The sequence below is a fragment of the Sceloporus occidentalis genome, unplaced genomic scaffold, assembly GCF_023333645.1.
Source record: "Sceloporus occidentalis isolate IW3139 unplaced genomic scaffold, rSceOcc1.0.p SCAF_122, whole genome shotgun sequence".
Lineage (NCBI taxonomy): Eukaryota > Metazoa > Chordata > Lepidosauria > Squamata > Phrynosomatidae > Sceloporus > Sceloporus occidentalis.
Genome location: NW_028317102.1, coordinates 2,661,248 through 2,679,514, shown reverse-complemented (window position 1 = coordinate 2,679,514; position 18,267 = coordinate 2,661,248). Strand labels below are relative to the sequence as shown.

At 41.1% G+C, this 18,267-nt stretch overlaps 1 protein-coding gene across 1 annotated transcript in view; it reads right to left on the bottom strand.

Annotated features, from left to right (window-relative positions):
* Positions 1-18,267, bottom strand: part of LOC149282158 (nuclear factor 1 A-type-like) — a 138,160-nt gene that overhangs the window by 17,533 nt on the left and 102,360 nt on the right. Inside the window, exons 5-6 of the mRNA XM_089498611.1 lie at positions 17,259-17,376; positions 16,226-16,353 (exon numbers count right to left, since the gene is read on the bottom strand). Coding sequence (XP_089354737.1) covers positions 16,226-16,353; positions 17,259-17,376 — 246 coding nt within the window. The remainder of the gene's footprint in view (positions 1-16,225; positions 16,354-17,258; positions 17,377-18,267) is intronic.

The window sequence follows — 18,267 nt, the reverse complement described above, 5'->3', positions numbered from 1 at the left end:
TGCGGCCAGACCACCATAGAGGAGTCTAGCGGGGCTTCCTGGCCCATTGTTTACACACAGTCACGCTTACGCCTGCTAATCAGACTCCCCTCTCGGGCCGAGTGACTTCATTTCCTTGGCCTCACAGGGCATCTGTACAAAGTCTCCGCTCACGGCTAACAACCAGGTCTCAGTTAAAAGCGATGCCGTCTTAAGGAGAGAGAGAGAGAACGCGCATCGTGCGGAGAATGCGGTTCGCTTTTCAGATCTTTGGAAAGATGGCGTTAAAATATATTTGTAACCACACGCCAAATCGAATGAGATTTCTGGAAAACACCCCGTTTTAAGGTTATTTCTACTCTGGTTTGCGTTTGTCGGCTTGCGAAAGCCAACTTTAATCACTTTAATAAGGTCGCCTGAGCGCTGCATCACTTTACTGCTGCCGAAAACATACACCGCCATGAGCCGACTCCTATAGATCGCGGTGTCTCTCCGACCATAAAGCAAGGCAGAGGATCAAAAGAAAAGGTTTAACAAAACAGAAAGGAAAATAATTGGCGGAAGTAGCAAAGATGTATAGTTTAAAAAAACCAAAAAAAAAAACCCGCTAAAAACGCGTAAACCAAATGAATGATGCTAAATAATAAATAAATCCACAAAAAATACATAGAAAAATAAAAATATATAAATATAAATTAAAATAAATAAAAATGTAATAAAATTCGGAGAAAACTAGACAAATCGATACGTTAGGTAACGAGGGCTCTGCTTGAAAGCTTTAATGCTCATGGAGAAGGGGTCGCTATTTAGTTAGCGACACCTAAATTAGTGGTATATACAGTTATAACGTCAGTAAAGACCCCCTAGAGCCTTTCTGCTATAATTCTTTGAATTTTGCTCGACCCCAGGCAGCTTCTCCCGTAAAAAAAAAAAAAGTATTTTTCTAAACCTTGGCAAAGCTACGATCTTACCGAAAAAAAATTGGTTTTAATAACCTAATATAATTTATTTAGATATTTTATTTAGATTAATTGAATTTAATTTATCATTTATTTAGGGAATTGCGGGGAAACTTTGGTTGCTCGGCCCAGAGTTAATGAGAAAAAAAATAAAAATAATAAAAAACAAATATATACAAACCCCAAGTACTACCGAGCGACTACCAATTTCTTCTGTGGTTAAGCTTATAACGCAGTTGGATCCCTCCAGGACCGAGTGTCGGGTAATAATAAAAGTACTGAAGCATTCCATTTAATATTAAGCACATTGATCATTTTATCCACACAATCTCGCTCATTAAAATAAAAGTAAAAGCCCACAAGTTTGACCGACGCTACATCCATCCATTATTACCCTCCGTTGTGCTGTCTTGGGGTACTTCAAAAACCCATTGAATAAAATATTCATGGATATGATACACGCCATTAATTAAGTGAATGGCGAAAGTACTTTTTTTTTTTTTTTTTTTTTTTTTTAGTATGGTAAATTATGGAAGATATGCAAGACAAAAAAAAAAAAAACTGTTGCCCGGGTCTGCTATAATCAAGAGGCAAAGTACTGCCAGAATAAATACAAAAAATAAAATATATATATATATTTAAAAAAATAACAAAAAAAAGCAAAAACAAAAATGAAAATAAAACATAGAATTAAAAAAAACTTTAGCCAAAGTAATAGACAAAAATACAAGATTCCAGAATTCACTCAAACAGCTGAAAATAACTACATTTCATGCAACACACATTTCAGGGGACATTTGCAGGAGAATCCAGAATTTTGGTGGAGAATCACCGAGAATCGAGCCGTTGAGTATTTAGGGTATCCAGACATCGATACAGCCGTTCTAGCCATGAACGAGGAGGGAGGCAGAGCCCCTGCGTTCTACGTTCTCCGCCGATCACGAGACTAGTAGAAGGGACTCGGGTGGTTTGGCGGTATGAAGCTTTTAGTTTAAGGCTAGGGGTAAGGGAGAGGGGCTCCTCGGGTAAGGCCTCACCTCTGGGTCCCGTAATGACAGCTCGATGGTGCTGTGTAAATGCTGTTCCAAGGGAAGAGGTCTGCGAAGGAGAGGGGCTGCTGAAACCAGACTTCTCTGCCTTCTTTAATGTGGTAGGCGATGGCATTCCTGGTAAGAATGATTGATAAGTGCAATTTAATAATGCTCAGTCATGGAACCAAAGCCTAAGCATTGTGAACGAGGGTGCAAAAGCAGGTTCATTCCATGATACTCAACCTCTGGGTGGCCCGGGCCACCAGCGTCCTCTGCCCTGACCGAGCCGGGATTCATTAACGGGACCAACGATTAAAGCCCCGACTCGGTACTAAATACTGGATCAGCGCCAAGGTCTGATACATATATTTGATGAAAAAGGATGTTTTTTTAGGCTATTATCACATTTTAATGAACTTGTTCGCTTATTGCAGAATCACCGCTACGTATGACGGTTATAACTCCCCCCCCCCCCGCTTGTAACTTTTAACCTTGGGGGGGAGGCTGAAAGCTCCAAATGACTATAATTAATAATATTTTTTATGTATATATTTTAGAATTTTAAAAAAAAAAGGTTGAGTATCACAGAGCCAGAACTCAAGAGGAATAATTATTGAGCACAAAGGTTTAGTAAGCTGGCTTATTGTCAGTTTTTAGGTATCGCACGGTTTAATGGTCAGTTGGGATGACAAGCCTTGTGTGAATCTCTTCTTGGAAGAGCTTCTATTGCTCCATCCGCTACACTGTATCACGCAGGGAAATTACACTTTTGGTGGCGTCTCCTATCTAACTAGGTTAAAAATAGTAATTATTATTATTATGAATGCTTTAAAAAGCTATTATTTGTATATTCTCAAAAGGGGTAATATTAGGATATTTCCCTACAAAATGTATTATTATTATTAGCACTGAGGCTCTTATCTCTAATTAACTACATTACATTAAACTAGGTCCATTTTATTAAAGAAAAATAACGAAGGAAAGAACCCTAAAGTTATGCCAATCCATGCACGACTTGCTCTCCTGGTGACTACTTCTATCACTCGGTGACTACTGCCGTAAAGCGAGGACATCCAATGCCGGAACAGAAGAAGACGGCTCTAGCCTCACATTATTCAGAACGTAATGCAAAATTAAAAAGGAAGCTAAATTCACTTTCCATGTTATAATTAAATCAAACAACGAGGGTTTGAAAAAAAAAACCATAGTTTTTTTGTCTATCTCCCTGGAAACAGTTAACAAACGGTACAAACGTGACCTCACTTTTCTGTTAACCCTTTCCAGGCTAGTGACATAGACTCATTTGGTCAGACCTATAATAAATTAATTTATTTTAATTGTTTTTTTTCTTTTTTCTTTTTAGCCACTTCTACACCAAAACGTTGCTGGACTTTGGACTCTCTCTCCCTCTCGCTCTCCCTCTCTCTCTCTCTCTCTCTCTCGGTTATATTTAGTAGAGCGCTAGTCAAGGCTTAAAAACTGACAATAAACAGACACCCATTACCGCTCGGCGTTATCATTGCGAGTTAAGAGGGAGAGGAAGAACAGATAGCGTTAGTCAGAGCAAAAGCAATTAATATCATTCAGTAATCACAGTGCATGTTGAATGTGGCCCCCAAAGGTCCGTGGCCCTCAGATAGTAAAACCAAATTAACACAAAAAGAGTTAGTACGGTAAGAAATCCAGTTTGCATGCAAAACAAAGAAACAGAGACACATTCGATGATTTGAGAACAGTCATGGAATGAACCGTGATCGCTGATGCCACGTATAATGTTTTTTTTTTATTTTTTTGTTAATTTGAAAATCAAATTAAAAAAATATATATTTTGCTTCAACTGCGGTTTAAAAGTATATATTTTATAATTGTATCAAAAGAAAGCCAACTTGCTCCAGAAGTTGATGAACTACAACTCCCATGGCCCTTTGGCTGGTTATGGGGTCTGCATTTCATCTGATGATGGGAGACGAAATTAAGCATTTATTTATTTTTTGGTTCCTTGGGTCGTCTTTATCTGCAGAACCAGAAGCGTATATAACATATTTAACATATTATATATAATTCTAAATAAAGCCCAAGGTTTACTCAACAGCACAAAATCTATGATAGAAAAAGATAGGATTTTCAGCTTTAAGAGGGGCCTCCCGATCGCAAATTAGCGCTAAAATCTACTCTTTTTGGGTCTGTATCGATCTGCAATAGACCATCTAAAGAAACAGCCTATTATTTTAGTTGATGAAAATGTCTAACGAGTTAAAAAGCCGTTGTTTTTTTTTTTTTTCTTCTGGACGTGGCAAGAAAATTAAAAAATCTTTTAAAAAAAATTGAAAAATACATTGCATTGGATTTGCCATTTTTAAAAAAAAAATATTATTTAAAACATTAAGTGGACATCAGAGTGGGGGTGCTGCGTGAAACAATGTAATGCGGCTTGGCATTCCAGGGCATGCACGATCGGTGTCGAAGGCAGACTGCGAGCGCCAGGATTGCGTCAGAGAGCTGCATGGCGGTGGAGAAATCAATGGATTGCACGGTGGGGACCAACTGCGGGTAATCCTGCCGCGTATGCACTTCGCCAACCTCCTATCCGTGTGATACATTGTCACACAAAAGCTTCTCAGACACCCTCTCTAGCAAATGAGTCCATTATGTTATGAGCAGGATAACGTATGCGCGGAACGTTCCCGAGAGTCAGCGCATTTGTTCGGATACACAATGTAATTGCTTAAATTTGAAATAATAAAAAGAAACAAAAAACGAGGGGGGAGGGGGTGGGTGAAATATGAATATACTCCAATTAAATTAAAAGTTTGGATTAAAAACACATCTAAGTCATTTGTAGGACGGGGTGGGGTTGGAAAACAGTTTCTTTCTGGCTGTTTTCGGAAAGCAACTCCCATTAAGCTCAGCCAACTGTAGGGAAATTGCTTGAAAAACTGAATTTTAGTGCGAAACTGCAGTCTTCTTGTTTGGTTTAGTATTTAGGGCGATAAGTGACTCTTATGGCCCTCTAGAGGGTACTCTAGAGTTTTAATGACGAATGACTGCTCTGTTGGTCTAAAGTGAGCACCCAAGTATCCGCCCCACGCCACGTCTGCTCCAACTCTTCTTCATTTTTCTTAAAGATACCAATGTTTAAACCTGTAGTATTTGTGGCTAAAATGCGACACTTTCCTAACATTCCAGCATCTGCCCCAAGTATTCCACTATCATCTTTCCAATTACCCCACACAGCAACATTTAACCCCTACTGTGTCTTCTCTCCAGGGTTCTGTACCGTCTAACTGACCCCTCATCCAATGTTCTACCACATTAAATACTCTGGTAATAAATAAACCTCTAGAAAGCTGATATTAGCACTGACGGAAGGCAACAACTGAAGAATCCAAATCTCCTCTGTATTTGGCCAAGTAACAGACACGGAAAACAGTTCAATAAGCCCCAAAAAGTTATCTCACAACGGGACACGACTATGTTGGTTCCAAGGAACATCATATGTTGATGGGACATGAATTTCCCACCATCACAGAAACAAGTATAGATCGTACTGTGAAAAAAACCCAGCTGCGGATCCATCAGGTTATAAACGTTATATATCTGCACAAGGCCAGGTTGGGGGAGAAAGCCAAGGGGATAACGTCATTAATACAGAAAGGAAATCATCAATGTATTTTCCCCACCTCGACCACTAACCTTAAAGGCGTGGACTATGTGAAGCCATGACCTGAGCCTCAGAAGACGAGAATCATCAATAAATGATAAATTATGCAAAAAAACCCCAAGAAAAACGCAAACAAAAGCACCTGCCGCTTGCGGATAATCTCTGCACATTTCTTATTGGATAACACTTGTTTTTCTTCCCCCATTTCTAATATCCTAGTATAAATTATCTCAATCTAAAAAGTGTCAGGATGTAGTTTCCCATGAGAGCAACAATCTTAATGTCCTGTACTCCAGATATGAAAGGTTATTCCTCCCCGCTAAAGTTATTCCTCCCCATTTGTTTGGATATGGAAGCTGGCGGTCTTTGTAAAGGTGGGCGATCGGAGAAGGAAGAGGACTTCAGGACGGAAAAAAAGTGGATTTGTTTTACCCCTAATGCTAGTTTCGTCAACTCCTGCCACATATTTTGGGTGATAAAATAATCTTTTTACCTGTCTCGCTGGTAAATAAAAAAAATAATAAAAAAAACACTCTAAAAAGTTTTAATAAATGTAGCTATTGCCGTAAGGGGGGTTAATTTAACCAGAGCACGGCCCTTGAAACGTTAAGGGTTAAACAGAAAAGGCGGATAGATTGATGGCAGGACAATATGTTGAGATGTAACAGCGAGAGCGATTGAGCGGCATCTTATCTGCAGACTGCCTGCCCTACACACCAATCAATTTAATGAAAATTGATGACAACGCAGGACTAATACTAAGTAATGCAAACAGGGAACAAAAAAAGAATTAATTAAGAGTGACAAATATTCAATACTGCTTTTTTTTTTTTTTTTTAGCAGCTGCCGTTTACCTTTTAAAATGCAGAAACACTAATTGCTTCATCCTAATTCTTCATTTTGGGTTTTATGAGGAGCCGTGCGATTTGTCAGATCTGTAAGAGTCGTCTGAAATAGATTCGAAATAGCTAACTATGCCCCCAACCCCCCCCCCCCCCCGGAAAGTCTCATATCACATTTTAAGGAGAAATGTCTTTGTTTTGGGTTTATTGCACGTTGAAATTTGAGGGGGGCCCTGATTTTGTAGCGGGACTCTCGGCGTCGGTAAAAAGGGCAGAGAGGAACCGTGGGGCGAAATAAAGCTTCTACCTTTGTGGTTCTCCAAAACTTTCCAAAACTTCTGATGATTAATGAAAAGTATCAAGAACTACTACAAAAAAACTATTGAAAATGTAATAATTAGGCATTAAAGATATAGTTTCTTCATTTTATACGTTGTATTTATTTCCGAAAGTTGAGGAACACTCGTCTCTCCTGGTTGGGGTGGAAGTAGAGCTACTTGATGACAGCCAACGAGCCAACTAAAATTTACTAGGTCCTGGTTGGGAACCCAAGTTCTAGAGGATCCCAGCTTGAGATGACGTTCGTAGATCCAGAAATACCTTGGAATGCTCGGGGTTTGATTCGGAACCTACGCGGAATTAAACGGACATCTTCTCAGCTCTTGATGATTTCAGGTTCCAACCTTTCTTGATGGCCAGGTTTAACCGAATATGGCGGGACTGGGTTAAAATTCTTGTGGTTCTCCATAGTTTTTTTTTCTCTCTCTCGTTAAAGAAGCCATCTGGTAACCCTTGGCCAATCCACACGTACCGTGTTTTGCGTGTAGACGTCATGTTTACATTACGATTACAGACAGGACATGTGTCCCATTACAATCAGCTGTCAAGGAAGCCTATTATTGGTGCCAAAGAATAAAGATTTCTTTATTTAACTCCGTAACGCCACGGCATGTTAGCGGAACGGAGCGTTTTGATGTGTTTTGACATTCCGTACACTAAAGCCGTTCTCAAAATCTGCCATCTCGCTTAACCACAAACCCCCCCCCCCCATTAACTAACCATAACCCGACCGGCGTTGAGACTGCTCCGTGTAAACAATAATTTCATGTGACAGGTATTTCACAGAACGCAGATGGGGAAAGCGTGACGAGAAAGTCCAGAGTAAAGCAAGGGAGATGTTATGGGCCGGGGTGCGAGAGGGGGCACTTCCAAAAAAATATAAAAAAATAATAATAAAATAGAAGAGGTATATTTTCAATACCTAAAATTGCCTGAACTGTGAAATCATGTAAGAACACTACAAAAGGTCCTGTCAGCGGGATTCGGCGCTCGGCACAGTCAGCATTTTCTCTGAAAACCTTATTATGACAAAGAATTTCTCTTTCTTTTGTCCGCGTTCTCTTCTCCGCTCAACAAATAAACCGATTTAACCTCGGCCTGTTACTTAAGTTGCCTGTCATCTGTCACTAAAGCCCCCATTCCTCTCCTTGAAAGGCCTTTTAGACATCGAGAAGGTACGCGAAGACGCGCTCGGGCTCTGATTTTGAGATAAAAGAACAAATTCTCGTATTATTCATGTTTTTTTTTTGTTTTGGACGTTCTTCATCTTCGGACAACAAGGTGCTGAGATACACTGAAAGAGGGCAATATTTTTCACCAATTTTTTTTCCCCCTAAAAGACCTAAAACGTTACGGGTTCCGCATGTTCATTCGTCTGAACATTGGGGAGAAGATATTACTGCAACGGGTAGCATTTTTTATTATATAAAGCGCTGTTGGACACAAATGTCGCTTTTCAAGAGTTGAAAGAGTTCAGGGAAAAATATTCCTGGGAAATCCCTGTGACAGGAAAAGGAGATTTTCCATTTTCACCTTTGTTTTTAGGATTAAATATTTGGAATTTAGGAGTTCTGAATAATGCACGGGCAGAATGTTTTTTCCCCCTACGTGTTCTGTGTAGCATGGAATTGAGCAAAAAGAACTGTGTTTTATGCTAATTGTATCCTCCTCTCAAAAAAGTCAAAAAATAGAATCCAGCAGAAGGAAATCAAATTATTTAAAAAGCCGCAATGTGCAAAATTATTTTACATTTCGTTAATCCATAAAACATGAAATGCCTTAATAAACGAGCCTGCGAGAAAAGCCAACAAGGCCTGACACGTTTCGCAATAAGTGGGTTTATTAGTAGTCTCGACTCCCAAAAAAGAGACAAAAAATATATATATATCTTAAAATGTATACCCTTAAAGCTACATAATGCTGGGGAGGAAAAGGGGGTGCTGCTCCCTGGGCTAGACCCAGAGTCTCTGGTGAAGCCCTACTTCCCTGGGTCCCGTGCAGCGGCCTGGTGTGTTACTACGCCCACCGCCCTCACGTTTTGCCTATTCCACGCCCACTTTGCCATATTCTCCGCCCTGTTCCCTCCCACTGAAAGCTGTCTGGGGATAGCCCCTATATATGGCCAGCCCTACCCAGAATCTAGAGGTTCACAAGAACAAAAATAGGGGAAAATAATTAAATTTAAATTCTCAGGATGCCTGTGAGGGACAAACGGATTTAGATTTTCATATACTCCAATTATATATAAATATATATTTTAAAATTTCAGGTTAGAAGCCTTTTGAATGAAACCCCCTTCCGTCTTTCGATGGCATTCTCGTCGTTTACCGTATCCAACCCTTACGGCGTCCATAAACTCGTATTACCTCCGAAATAAATTTAAATCAACCAGCCTCAGGGGACTGATCGACGAGGTCATGTTTACTTCACGGCGCGCATTACTAGGTAAAGTGCTTTCTGCAAAATGGATCCTACATGAATGATAGCGAGGAAAAGGGAGAGATGTTCAGCGTTCTATTATGCTCCGTGATTAATAACGCGGCCAACAAAAGGCACAGTGTATGCCTAATTACGCTAAATACTTATCGGGCCCCAGATTAGGCCCCGTCTCTCTGCTTTCCGTCACGCAGGCTGACAGTTCTATGACAGGCAGACCCAATTTAGCTGTTCAATTAGTAAAACCCTCGGTGTTTTCTTAACTCTCGCCCCTATCACCAAAAAAAATATTTCTTCATGAGATATCGTATCGGCTGGTATGACCGGCATGCTCTGCGGAATATCCGAAAGTTTGGGTTAAACACACAAAAGCAGAGACAAGCAAAAGACTAAAGTGGAAGGGGGGGGGGCAAAAAAATCTGAGTTGTTTTAAAGCCGATAACGTTCAGACTTGGCTCAAAATCCTTTCTTAGGGCCAGGGTCGGTTTAATTGGACATTTAGATGCTTTTTTCCCCCATTGTAGGTTAAATGTAAGAGATGGGAATGGAGGTCCACCTTGGAGTTGCTACAGAACCTCTTGGAGAAGAAGAGTAGAAGAAAAAATAATGGTGGTTTTGTGTTTCTTTAGTCTTCTAGTGTTCTCTTGTCTTGACCGGAGACATTCTAAAGGTTCTCAGAGTCAATGGGTACATATGAAGATGTTCCACCAAATCCCAAGCTCCCAGAAGGTCCAATCGACATGACTGTTAACTAAAAGTTATATATTCCATCAACGTGATCATTGCGAGGACGCCTATGACCACCACCTGGATCTCTGGTGGCATATTCTGGCCGAGGCCAACTAAGAAGAGCAGCCAACCACCTATTTAGGATCTCAGGTTCCCTGCAGCGCCATTGTTCAATGGACCAGAGAAAATGAAAATCCCTGATCACCCCATACGGTCCGTTCACCCTATGGAGGACTTTGCGAAACTCCATGGCGTACTTCCGCCTGGCACTATACTGGTGAGACGTGGAGTCTCCTGGTGAAGCCTCCTTCTTCCCCAGGTACTGGGGTCACAGGTTAGGCTTTCTACAGGGAGGGGAGTGGTGTTTGGCCACACTTGTTCCCCGCCCACTTCCTGTCTACTCTCATCCGCTTAAGGATGTCTAGGGCTAGCCCCACCCCTTTAAGAGGCCACTCCCACAGAAGACGGAGTGCCCTGGATAGCCTTCCCTAGGATAAAGACCGGATAACGCGGGGCGAAAATCCACGTTACAACTCCGGTTCACTCCGACCTCTCTTGGATTTTTTTCTGTCTGTATTTTTCAGAAAAAAAATAATAATCTGTGCCAAGCGCCTCGAGGAGAACACGTTAGATCATGTTGGAATTAGTGAAGACTCAGTGAAAATGTGTGAGGCCTTCATGTCAACACTTACGAGACGTGTGGAGTATAATTACGCTCCAAATGTATCCGCGACGTTTAATTTTAGTATCTATGCTCCTTTTTATATCTGACTATTACTACTATATGCAGCTTATTTGTATTGAGAATAAACATCACGTAATCTTAAACATTCCCTTAGCTATTTCAAATGAAGCTGTCCTCATATGCAAATACAGATATACCCACTCATTTGCATATGAGGTCATGTTAATCTCAAATCACATAGGGTTTACGGGTAAGATTTAATCAGTCGCTGGTCTCGTCTTAGATTCAAGAGCCGTATGTCTATCCCATGCATGTTTAATACCCTCACTGTATTACCCTCTACCCCTTCTGCTGGGAGGCTGTTCCACTTATCTACCACCCACTCAGTAAAGTAAAACTTCCTTACATTACAAAGTTAAACAAACCCATGTTTACCAAAAGTAAGCTTAAAATACCAAACGATAAGAAAACTTTGCAGATGTTGACTCCAAGCCTAAAGTTGCCTCCCTAACCTTAGCGCTTGCGGAGAAAACGCAGAACGTTATTAACTGGGAGACGGATTGTGACGGATGCTGAAATGCAGACGCTCTTGTGTTTAGAACCTCAGAACAAATACGTTTTTCATAAACGGGCGGCATCTGGTTTCCTTTTCTAGGACGTCTCGTGAAAGCGAGAGCTTTTGTTCTGTGGCCCCGTAGGGCTGCAAGCTGTCACTTTGTGTGCCGCGCAGGTCCGGGGAGCAGCACACGAGAAGGTGAATTCTCCAGGTAAACCCGAAGCCTCCCTTCCTTCTTTTACACGTTTAGAATTCTCACTCACTCTGCTTTGTGTCCAAACCTCACGAGCTGCATCTGTTACCAATGAGGTCATTCTGAGATTCGGTTACACGGCCGCTCTCCTCCTCCCTATATACCCCCCCCCACGAAAATCATATCAGCGCCACGGGCTGGGGTTCTGTTTTCTTCTTTGGTTCAATTTAGTGCCAGCTTATGGGCAGAAGGTAGAAATTTAAAGAGGAAGTGCCGTGGAAAATACCCCAGCTCTGTCTACAGTAATAACCCCCCAGCGCTGTATACAGTAATATAACCCCCAGCGCTGTGTACAGTAATATAACCCCCAGCGCTGTATACAGTAATATAACCCCCATCGCTGTATACAGTAATATAACCCCCAGCGCTGTATACAGTAATATAATCCCCCAGCGCTGTATACAGTAATATAACCCCCAGCGCTGTATACAGTAATATAACCCCCAGCGCTGTGTACAGTAATATAACCCCCAGCGCTGTATACAGTAATATAACCCCCAGCGCTGTGTAAAGTAATATAACCCCCCCAGGGCTGTATACAGTAATATAACCCCCAGTGCTGTGTACAGTAATATAACCCCCCAGCGCTGTATACAGTAATATAACCCCAGCGCTGTGTACAGTAATAACCCCCAGCGCTGTATACAGTAATATAACCCCCAGCGCTGTATACAGTAATATAACACCCAGCGCTGTATACAGTAATATAACCTCCAGCTCTGTATACAGTAATATAACCCCCAGCACTGTATACAGTAATATAACCCCCAGCGCTGTGTACAGTAATATAACCCCCCAGCGCTGTATACAGTAATATAACCCCCCAGTGCTGTATACAGTAATATAACCCCCAGCGCTGTGTACAGTAATATAACCCCCCAGCGCTGTATACAGTAATATAACCCCCCAGTGCTGTATACAGTAATATAACCCCCAGCGCTGTATACAGTAATATAACCCCCAGCACTGTATACAGTAATATAACCCCCAGCGCTGTATACAGTAATATAACCCCCCAGCGCTGTGTACAGTAATATAACCCCCAGCCAGGGCCGGCCCGACAATGAAGCCGAGTGGGGCAACCGCTCCAGACGGCACTTTTGAAGGGGCCGCACTTTGCCGCCCCAAGCCCTTTTTTTTTTTTTTTTTTTTAAAGTCGAGAAGAGAGCGAGAGGGCACCCCTTTCTCTAGGTTTGTAATGTTGAGCGCTGGAAGATGACGTCATTTCCGGCGCTCAGCATTAAAAGCCGGCACCCAGACCGAGCAGGGAGACTCACCGCAGGACTTCTGAAAGGTAAGTACAGGGGGGGGTGGTGAGAGGAAGGGTAGATAATGGGGGGGTGGCAGGGAGAGGAAGTGTAGATAACCCCCAGCACCGTATACAGTAATGTCAGTTGGTGACAAAAACCTGGTTTTATCTCATTTTGTTCCAATAAACTCCCTTTATCTGCAGACCTGGAGCCGCCGTTGCTGTCAGTCATGTGATATTTTGGGTGACTTTCCCGGCTCAAACACCACACTGAGCTGATGCTTTATGGCGATGCTAATGAAGTCCGTTCCTCCATAGAATTTCATTAGTCAGATGTCACATTGGGTGATTAAGACTGAGTCATTATATTGTCAGGCTGAGTGGTGTTAACCACGGGCAGTATGAGTCAGGAGTCAGGGGGTTTGTCTAGTAGATCAGAAACGGAGCCTGAAAACATATTATGGGGCAAAAAACTCGAACTGCTTTAAAAGAAAACAGCGCAATATTTCTGAAACTGTATTTGTAATCCGATACTAAAAATATGAAGCAGGTGGGGGTTAAACAATATTCTCTTTCGATCGGGACACGGGGTGACAATGCCGTCGCCACGGGCATTCAATGGTTAACACAGAAAAACTGGTAGTTCATATAGAAGCGTCTGAGACTTAGGGCAAGACATTGTGTTTCGGGAGGACTGTTTATCCTGCAGCGCGATGACCTCATAACACCCCTCGTACACCCCGACTCCGTGAGTCATCCAACATCTGGAATATGTGACATAACACGCACGGACTCACATATTTCCTTACCCTGCTTCCTGTACCCTGTATTTATAATTCCTCCCCATCAATCAAGGTGCAAGCAACATGCAGACTACAATTCCTATAATCCTCCGCTAGAGGCGGACATAGAATAATACCTTTACATACATTCACTTTAAAGAAGTATTCAAGATCTCCTTTTTTTTACCGGATCGCTGGGTGTTTTTACAGTCACTTTACGGCGGTAGCCGATAAACGAAACGGTTCAGTAACGGGTAACTGGCGCATGCACAAGCATTATTAGTGAATTCACACAGTCACCCAGTCCTTTTCTCCGGAGCTTAACTCAGAATCCCCTGTCTACGGACTTCGGCGATAAACTTGAAGGCCAAAAGCGACCCTGATTGTCCCTTTGAAAATGCATTATATGACCAAAGTACGTCGGCACCTGACCATCACACCTATATGAGCTTGTCGGACGTCTCATTCCAAAACCATGGCATTAAAACGGATTACCCCCCCCTTATGGCTAAAGCTTCCTCCACTTTTCCCCATGATTTTAATTATTTAAATTCATTTTTATCCTTGTAACAGGTCACAGCGCTGCTTTAATGTAAAAAAATAATAAATAATAATAAAAAATTATAATAATTCCAATTTGGTCCAACTCTGTCTGGAAAGAGCTGGTGTTTTTTTTATTTTTATTATTAACCTAAAGATTCCAAAAAAAAAAAAGGTTTTGGTTGCTACCCCGTATGAAAAACATAACATAATAAATTACATAATAAAATAAACCAATATATTATGTCCCTCCTCTGCCCCCATCCCCACTCGTCCTTGGAAAAACAATACAAGTGATCACAATGTGCGTGTTAACAGGATGAATTTTCAGATTTCTTTTTAAAATATATATATTTTAAATATTTAATGCAAAATACGACAACAAAGCACAATCCTTCTTATTACTCAAAGTCGCCAACCGCACCCATGCTGGGGATATATAAATATTTATTACACGGAGACATTTGCAGAAGCATTGAGACGAGCGTGCCGAAACATTTTCTCCAGAAATAAAATGTAAAAAAAATAATAAAAAAAAGCAACCAAACAGAATTCATATGGGAATAATGGTTTTATGCTAATTCCAAATTAAAGGCCAAAAAATAAGATGTAATTTTTTTTTTTTTGCATTGATTTGCTCTTACCTGTCATTTTCCTTATCCTCTTATGGACGTCTTCCATGTTGAAAATGAAATGCGTTGGGGAAGGACGCCGAGATAAAATACGGGTGAGGCTTAGACCAGAGAAGGTACTTCCACAGTAATATTACGCAGGGTGGATTATGCAATTTATGTCTGATAAATGTTCATATTTAATGTTTTTTTTTATACCAAGTGTAGATTTTTTTTTGCAAAATGGTGGACGATACATAATTCACACAATTGTTACTCGTTCTAGATTCTTAAACACGGACATAACGAAGGCAACTTGCCTATTTACATTTGGCGGCAGGGTCTCTATTACAATCTTGGGAACATGGATTTGTGTTTATCCCATGGATTCTTAATCCGTACCATGAATCCAAACGTTAATCTGGACAGAAACATCTGTTCCTGGTCTCGCCTCGTGTGGAACAAGACCCCAGAAACTAATTCTATATTCACAAGGAACATGATACAATGTAGACATCGGGCCAGGTTTAAATTGAGGAGCAGAATGATTTAGAACCTTGGAGCTGGGATAGCCTTGGGACTCGCTCATTGGACCCGTTGGCCGATTCTCTTTCGAAAGAGAAATTAAGATTCCAGAAGGTGCTGTACAGGGAACCAAGTTCAAGTTTTCCACTTGGACTCATTGGAGGTCATTTACAACATAGCGGGAAGACACTAAACATGCGCAGACCTATGAGTACATTTTATGGCATCTGAGAGGACAATCCATATTGTGAGGGCCACTATGGAGTAGTGAAGCCACCATGAGGATCTTCCGCTAAGTTTTGTGGTGTTTCCATTGAACAAGGTTACTTTGGAAGACCTCTGTAAATGTTCCTACTTAAGCTTTGTCTGCGTGGAGAACATCTCCCAGTTTTAATTATTCTCGGCATCGGAGTTATCTCGCCGGAGGTGTCGAGACACAAAGCATCCACCACTTATAGATAACAGGTGATGTTTCAACAAACGCACAACAAATGTCACAACAAGATGAGTGAGAAATGTCATTCTTTACAACAGCAAATATATAAATAGCATAGAAACACAACAAGGATACTAGGTATGCTATGATAGGGCCGGTTTTAGGCAAGAGGGGGGCCAAGCCTTGGATTCTTTTATCTTTTGAGTAAAGTAGAAGAAGACCATAAACTGTCGGATTATCGGGATTGATACGCAACGCATTCCAAAAATATTAATACCAGTTATGAATGTCTAGCATGGAAGACCAAATGCCCATGGGCAGAGGGCGCTCGTTGGCTTAGTTCCCAAGCCTACCTAAAACCGGCTCCTAACTATCAGTGTTTAACGCACACAAAGGCTGGGAAAGCAGACTGATTAGAGTGGGAATCAAAAAAAACTCTTGAGCACACATGTTATTCATAGAGCTACCAAAAAATGGGGGGTCGCCTGTTAAGAGAACGTTTAACAATGTTCTCTAACTGTGAATATCATCGTTTTGGGGTTTTTAGGACCTTAAGGACTCTCTGATTTTAAACAGACAGGGATGGTGAGCACCGGCCTTGCCGATCATTACCTGGTTCCACATCGTGCCATCCGCCTGTCTGACTGCCGCTGCCCGGGGAACGGCCCTGGTTCGTGTAGAACGGCTCTTCCCCGGGGCTGTCCATCTCGTCTTCCACGGACTTCAGTCGCTTTGTGGAACTTAAAGAAAGGGAGAAAAAAGCAGAAATAGACCCTATTTTTCTGACCATTAATGACAGGGATCCCCGAGCCTCCAAAACAACATTCCAAACAATGTAAAGGAGGACAGCTCTGATATCATGACCAGCATAAAGAGACAGATGACACAGCAACGAGAGGGTCAGAGCACTCAAAGTGTTGAATGGTATTGACTTTTCCGTGTTTCGTCGATGTTCTTTTGCATTATACAGCTTCCCAGTGGGAGGATCTCCTGCTCATTCCCATTATCCTCCCTTTGTGAATATTTTCGAGGAGGGGGGAGATTTAGCCTTCATTACGGCCATCTCAAGAACTAAGTCTACCCGGGTCTCTAATTTTCTGGAAGTAACATTTTTTTTCTTAGGGATACGTTTATATGCTCGGCCCTAAGTTGTAAGGGCAAGCGTGTACTGCAGAAATGGAGAAGAATTTCACATTAAGCAAAATAAGTATATGCATATGGCAGTGTGTTAGGCTTACTACCGAAGGAAAAAAGGTTTGCAAACTTCCACTTCACCCAATCCCTGCTCACTTCTGAAACCAATTAAATACTTACAGGGGCTGCCCCAATTTAATTGTAGGCAAAAATGTATTTTAAAAAACCCCCACCAAAAATAGCTATTATTAGCCCAAGAGAAAATTGAGTTTTTAGCTGAAAATTTTATTGGGACAACATAAAAAAAAAAACATGTGACCTCAGAGGTCTCTTCTTTACATCAAGGAACCCACTGTAAAGCTCTGCATATGTTAACAAAGAACTGTTATACACAGAAATATTCAAAAAAATCTAAAATTGTAATAATAATAAAATATTTTGTATTATTGGAAACATTAAAGGAACAAAGCATGTTAGGGGGGTCTAGACCGGTACAGACTCTGCTGGTTACCTGGTAGATGAGGTGCTGGGGAGTGACCGTCTCATCGCTCCTGGGCTCATACTGTAATATGTAGAACTATCCAACTCCGAAATGGGGAAATTGGGACCCGTCCCAGCGGCTATGGGTGCTAGGGGGGAAAAAAAATAAAACAGAAAAATAAATAAAATTGTAAAACAGGTTACATCAATAAAGCAGAGCATTCTAAACCGGTTACAATCAGACTGGTAATCAGTGCTGTAAAGTTTTATGGGGATAAAATTAGTTTTATATTTAATCCAATACCGTAATCGTGTTTCCCCAGCTGCAGAGGGGACAGTTATTTACTATTTCATACAAGCATGTAGAGAAAAAAACATGGCAATGCTAATAAAGTCCGCCCTGCCATAGACTTTCTATAGTCAGAGAGTCCGATTGGTGATTAAGACCGAGCCTCTCTATTGTTCCCCACAGGCAGTATGATAAGGAGTCGGGGGGTTTGTTTAGTAGATCGGGAATCAGATAACAGCGAGAATCAAACAAATGGCTGATATGCCTGAAAACATTATATTATGGGGCAAAAACTATAACTGGTTTAAAAAAGGAAACAGCACAATATTAAGAATATAGATATAAAGTAATTTGTTGGGTGTTTTTATTTCTGCTATTTATTGGTCAGGGGTGTTGTAAGAGAGGATCCCGTCTTTTCTTAATCATACTTTAATGCAAACGTTGGAAACACGGGTAACATACAGAAACTTCTAATTCTAACTCCCAAAAAACTGATAACCTCCAGAATAAAACACATATCCAATACTTGCATTATTCCAGAAACGAAGGGTTAAAAAGTACAAAGTGAACCCCCCCTATTACAGAGGAACCCCTACTTAATGAATAGGGGACTTTTCCACGTGAATCCGCTACTTTTGTAAAGATATGTTTAGCCTTTGTGTGGTTTTCTATGAAAAAATAAATAAAATAACAAAAATATATAAATTAAAATTAATAATCCCCCCCCCCATTTTTTTTTGATAGATGATTC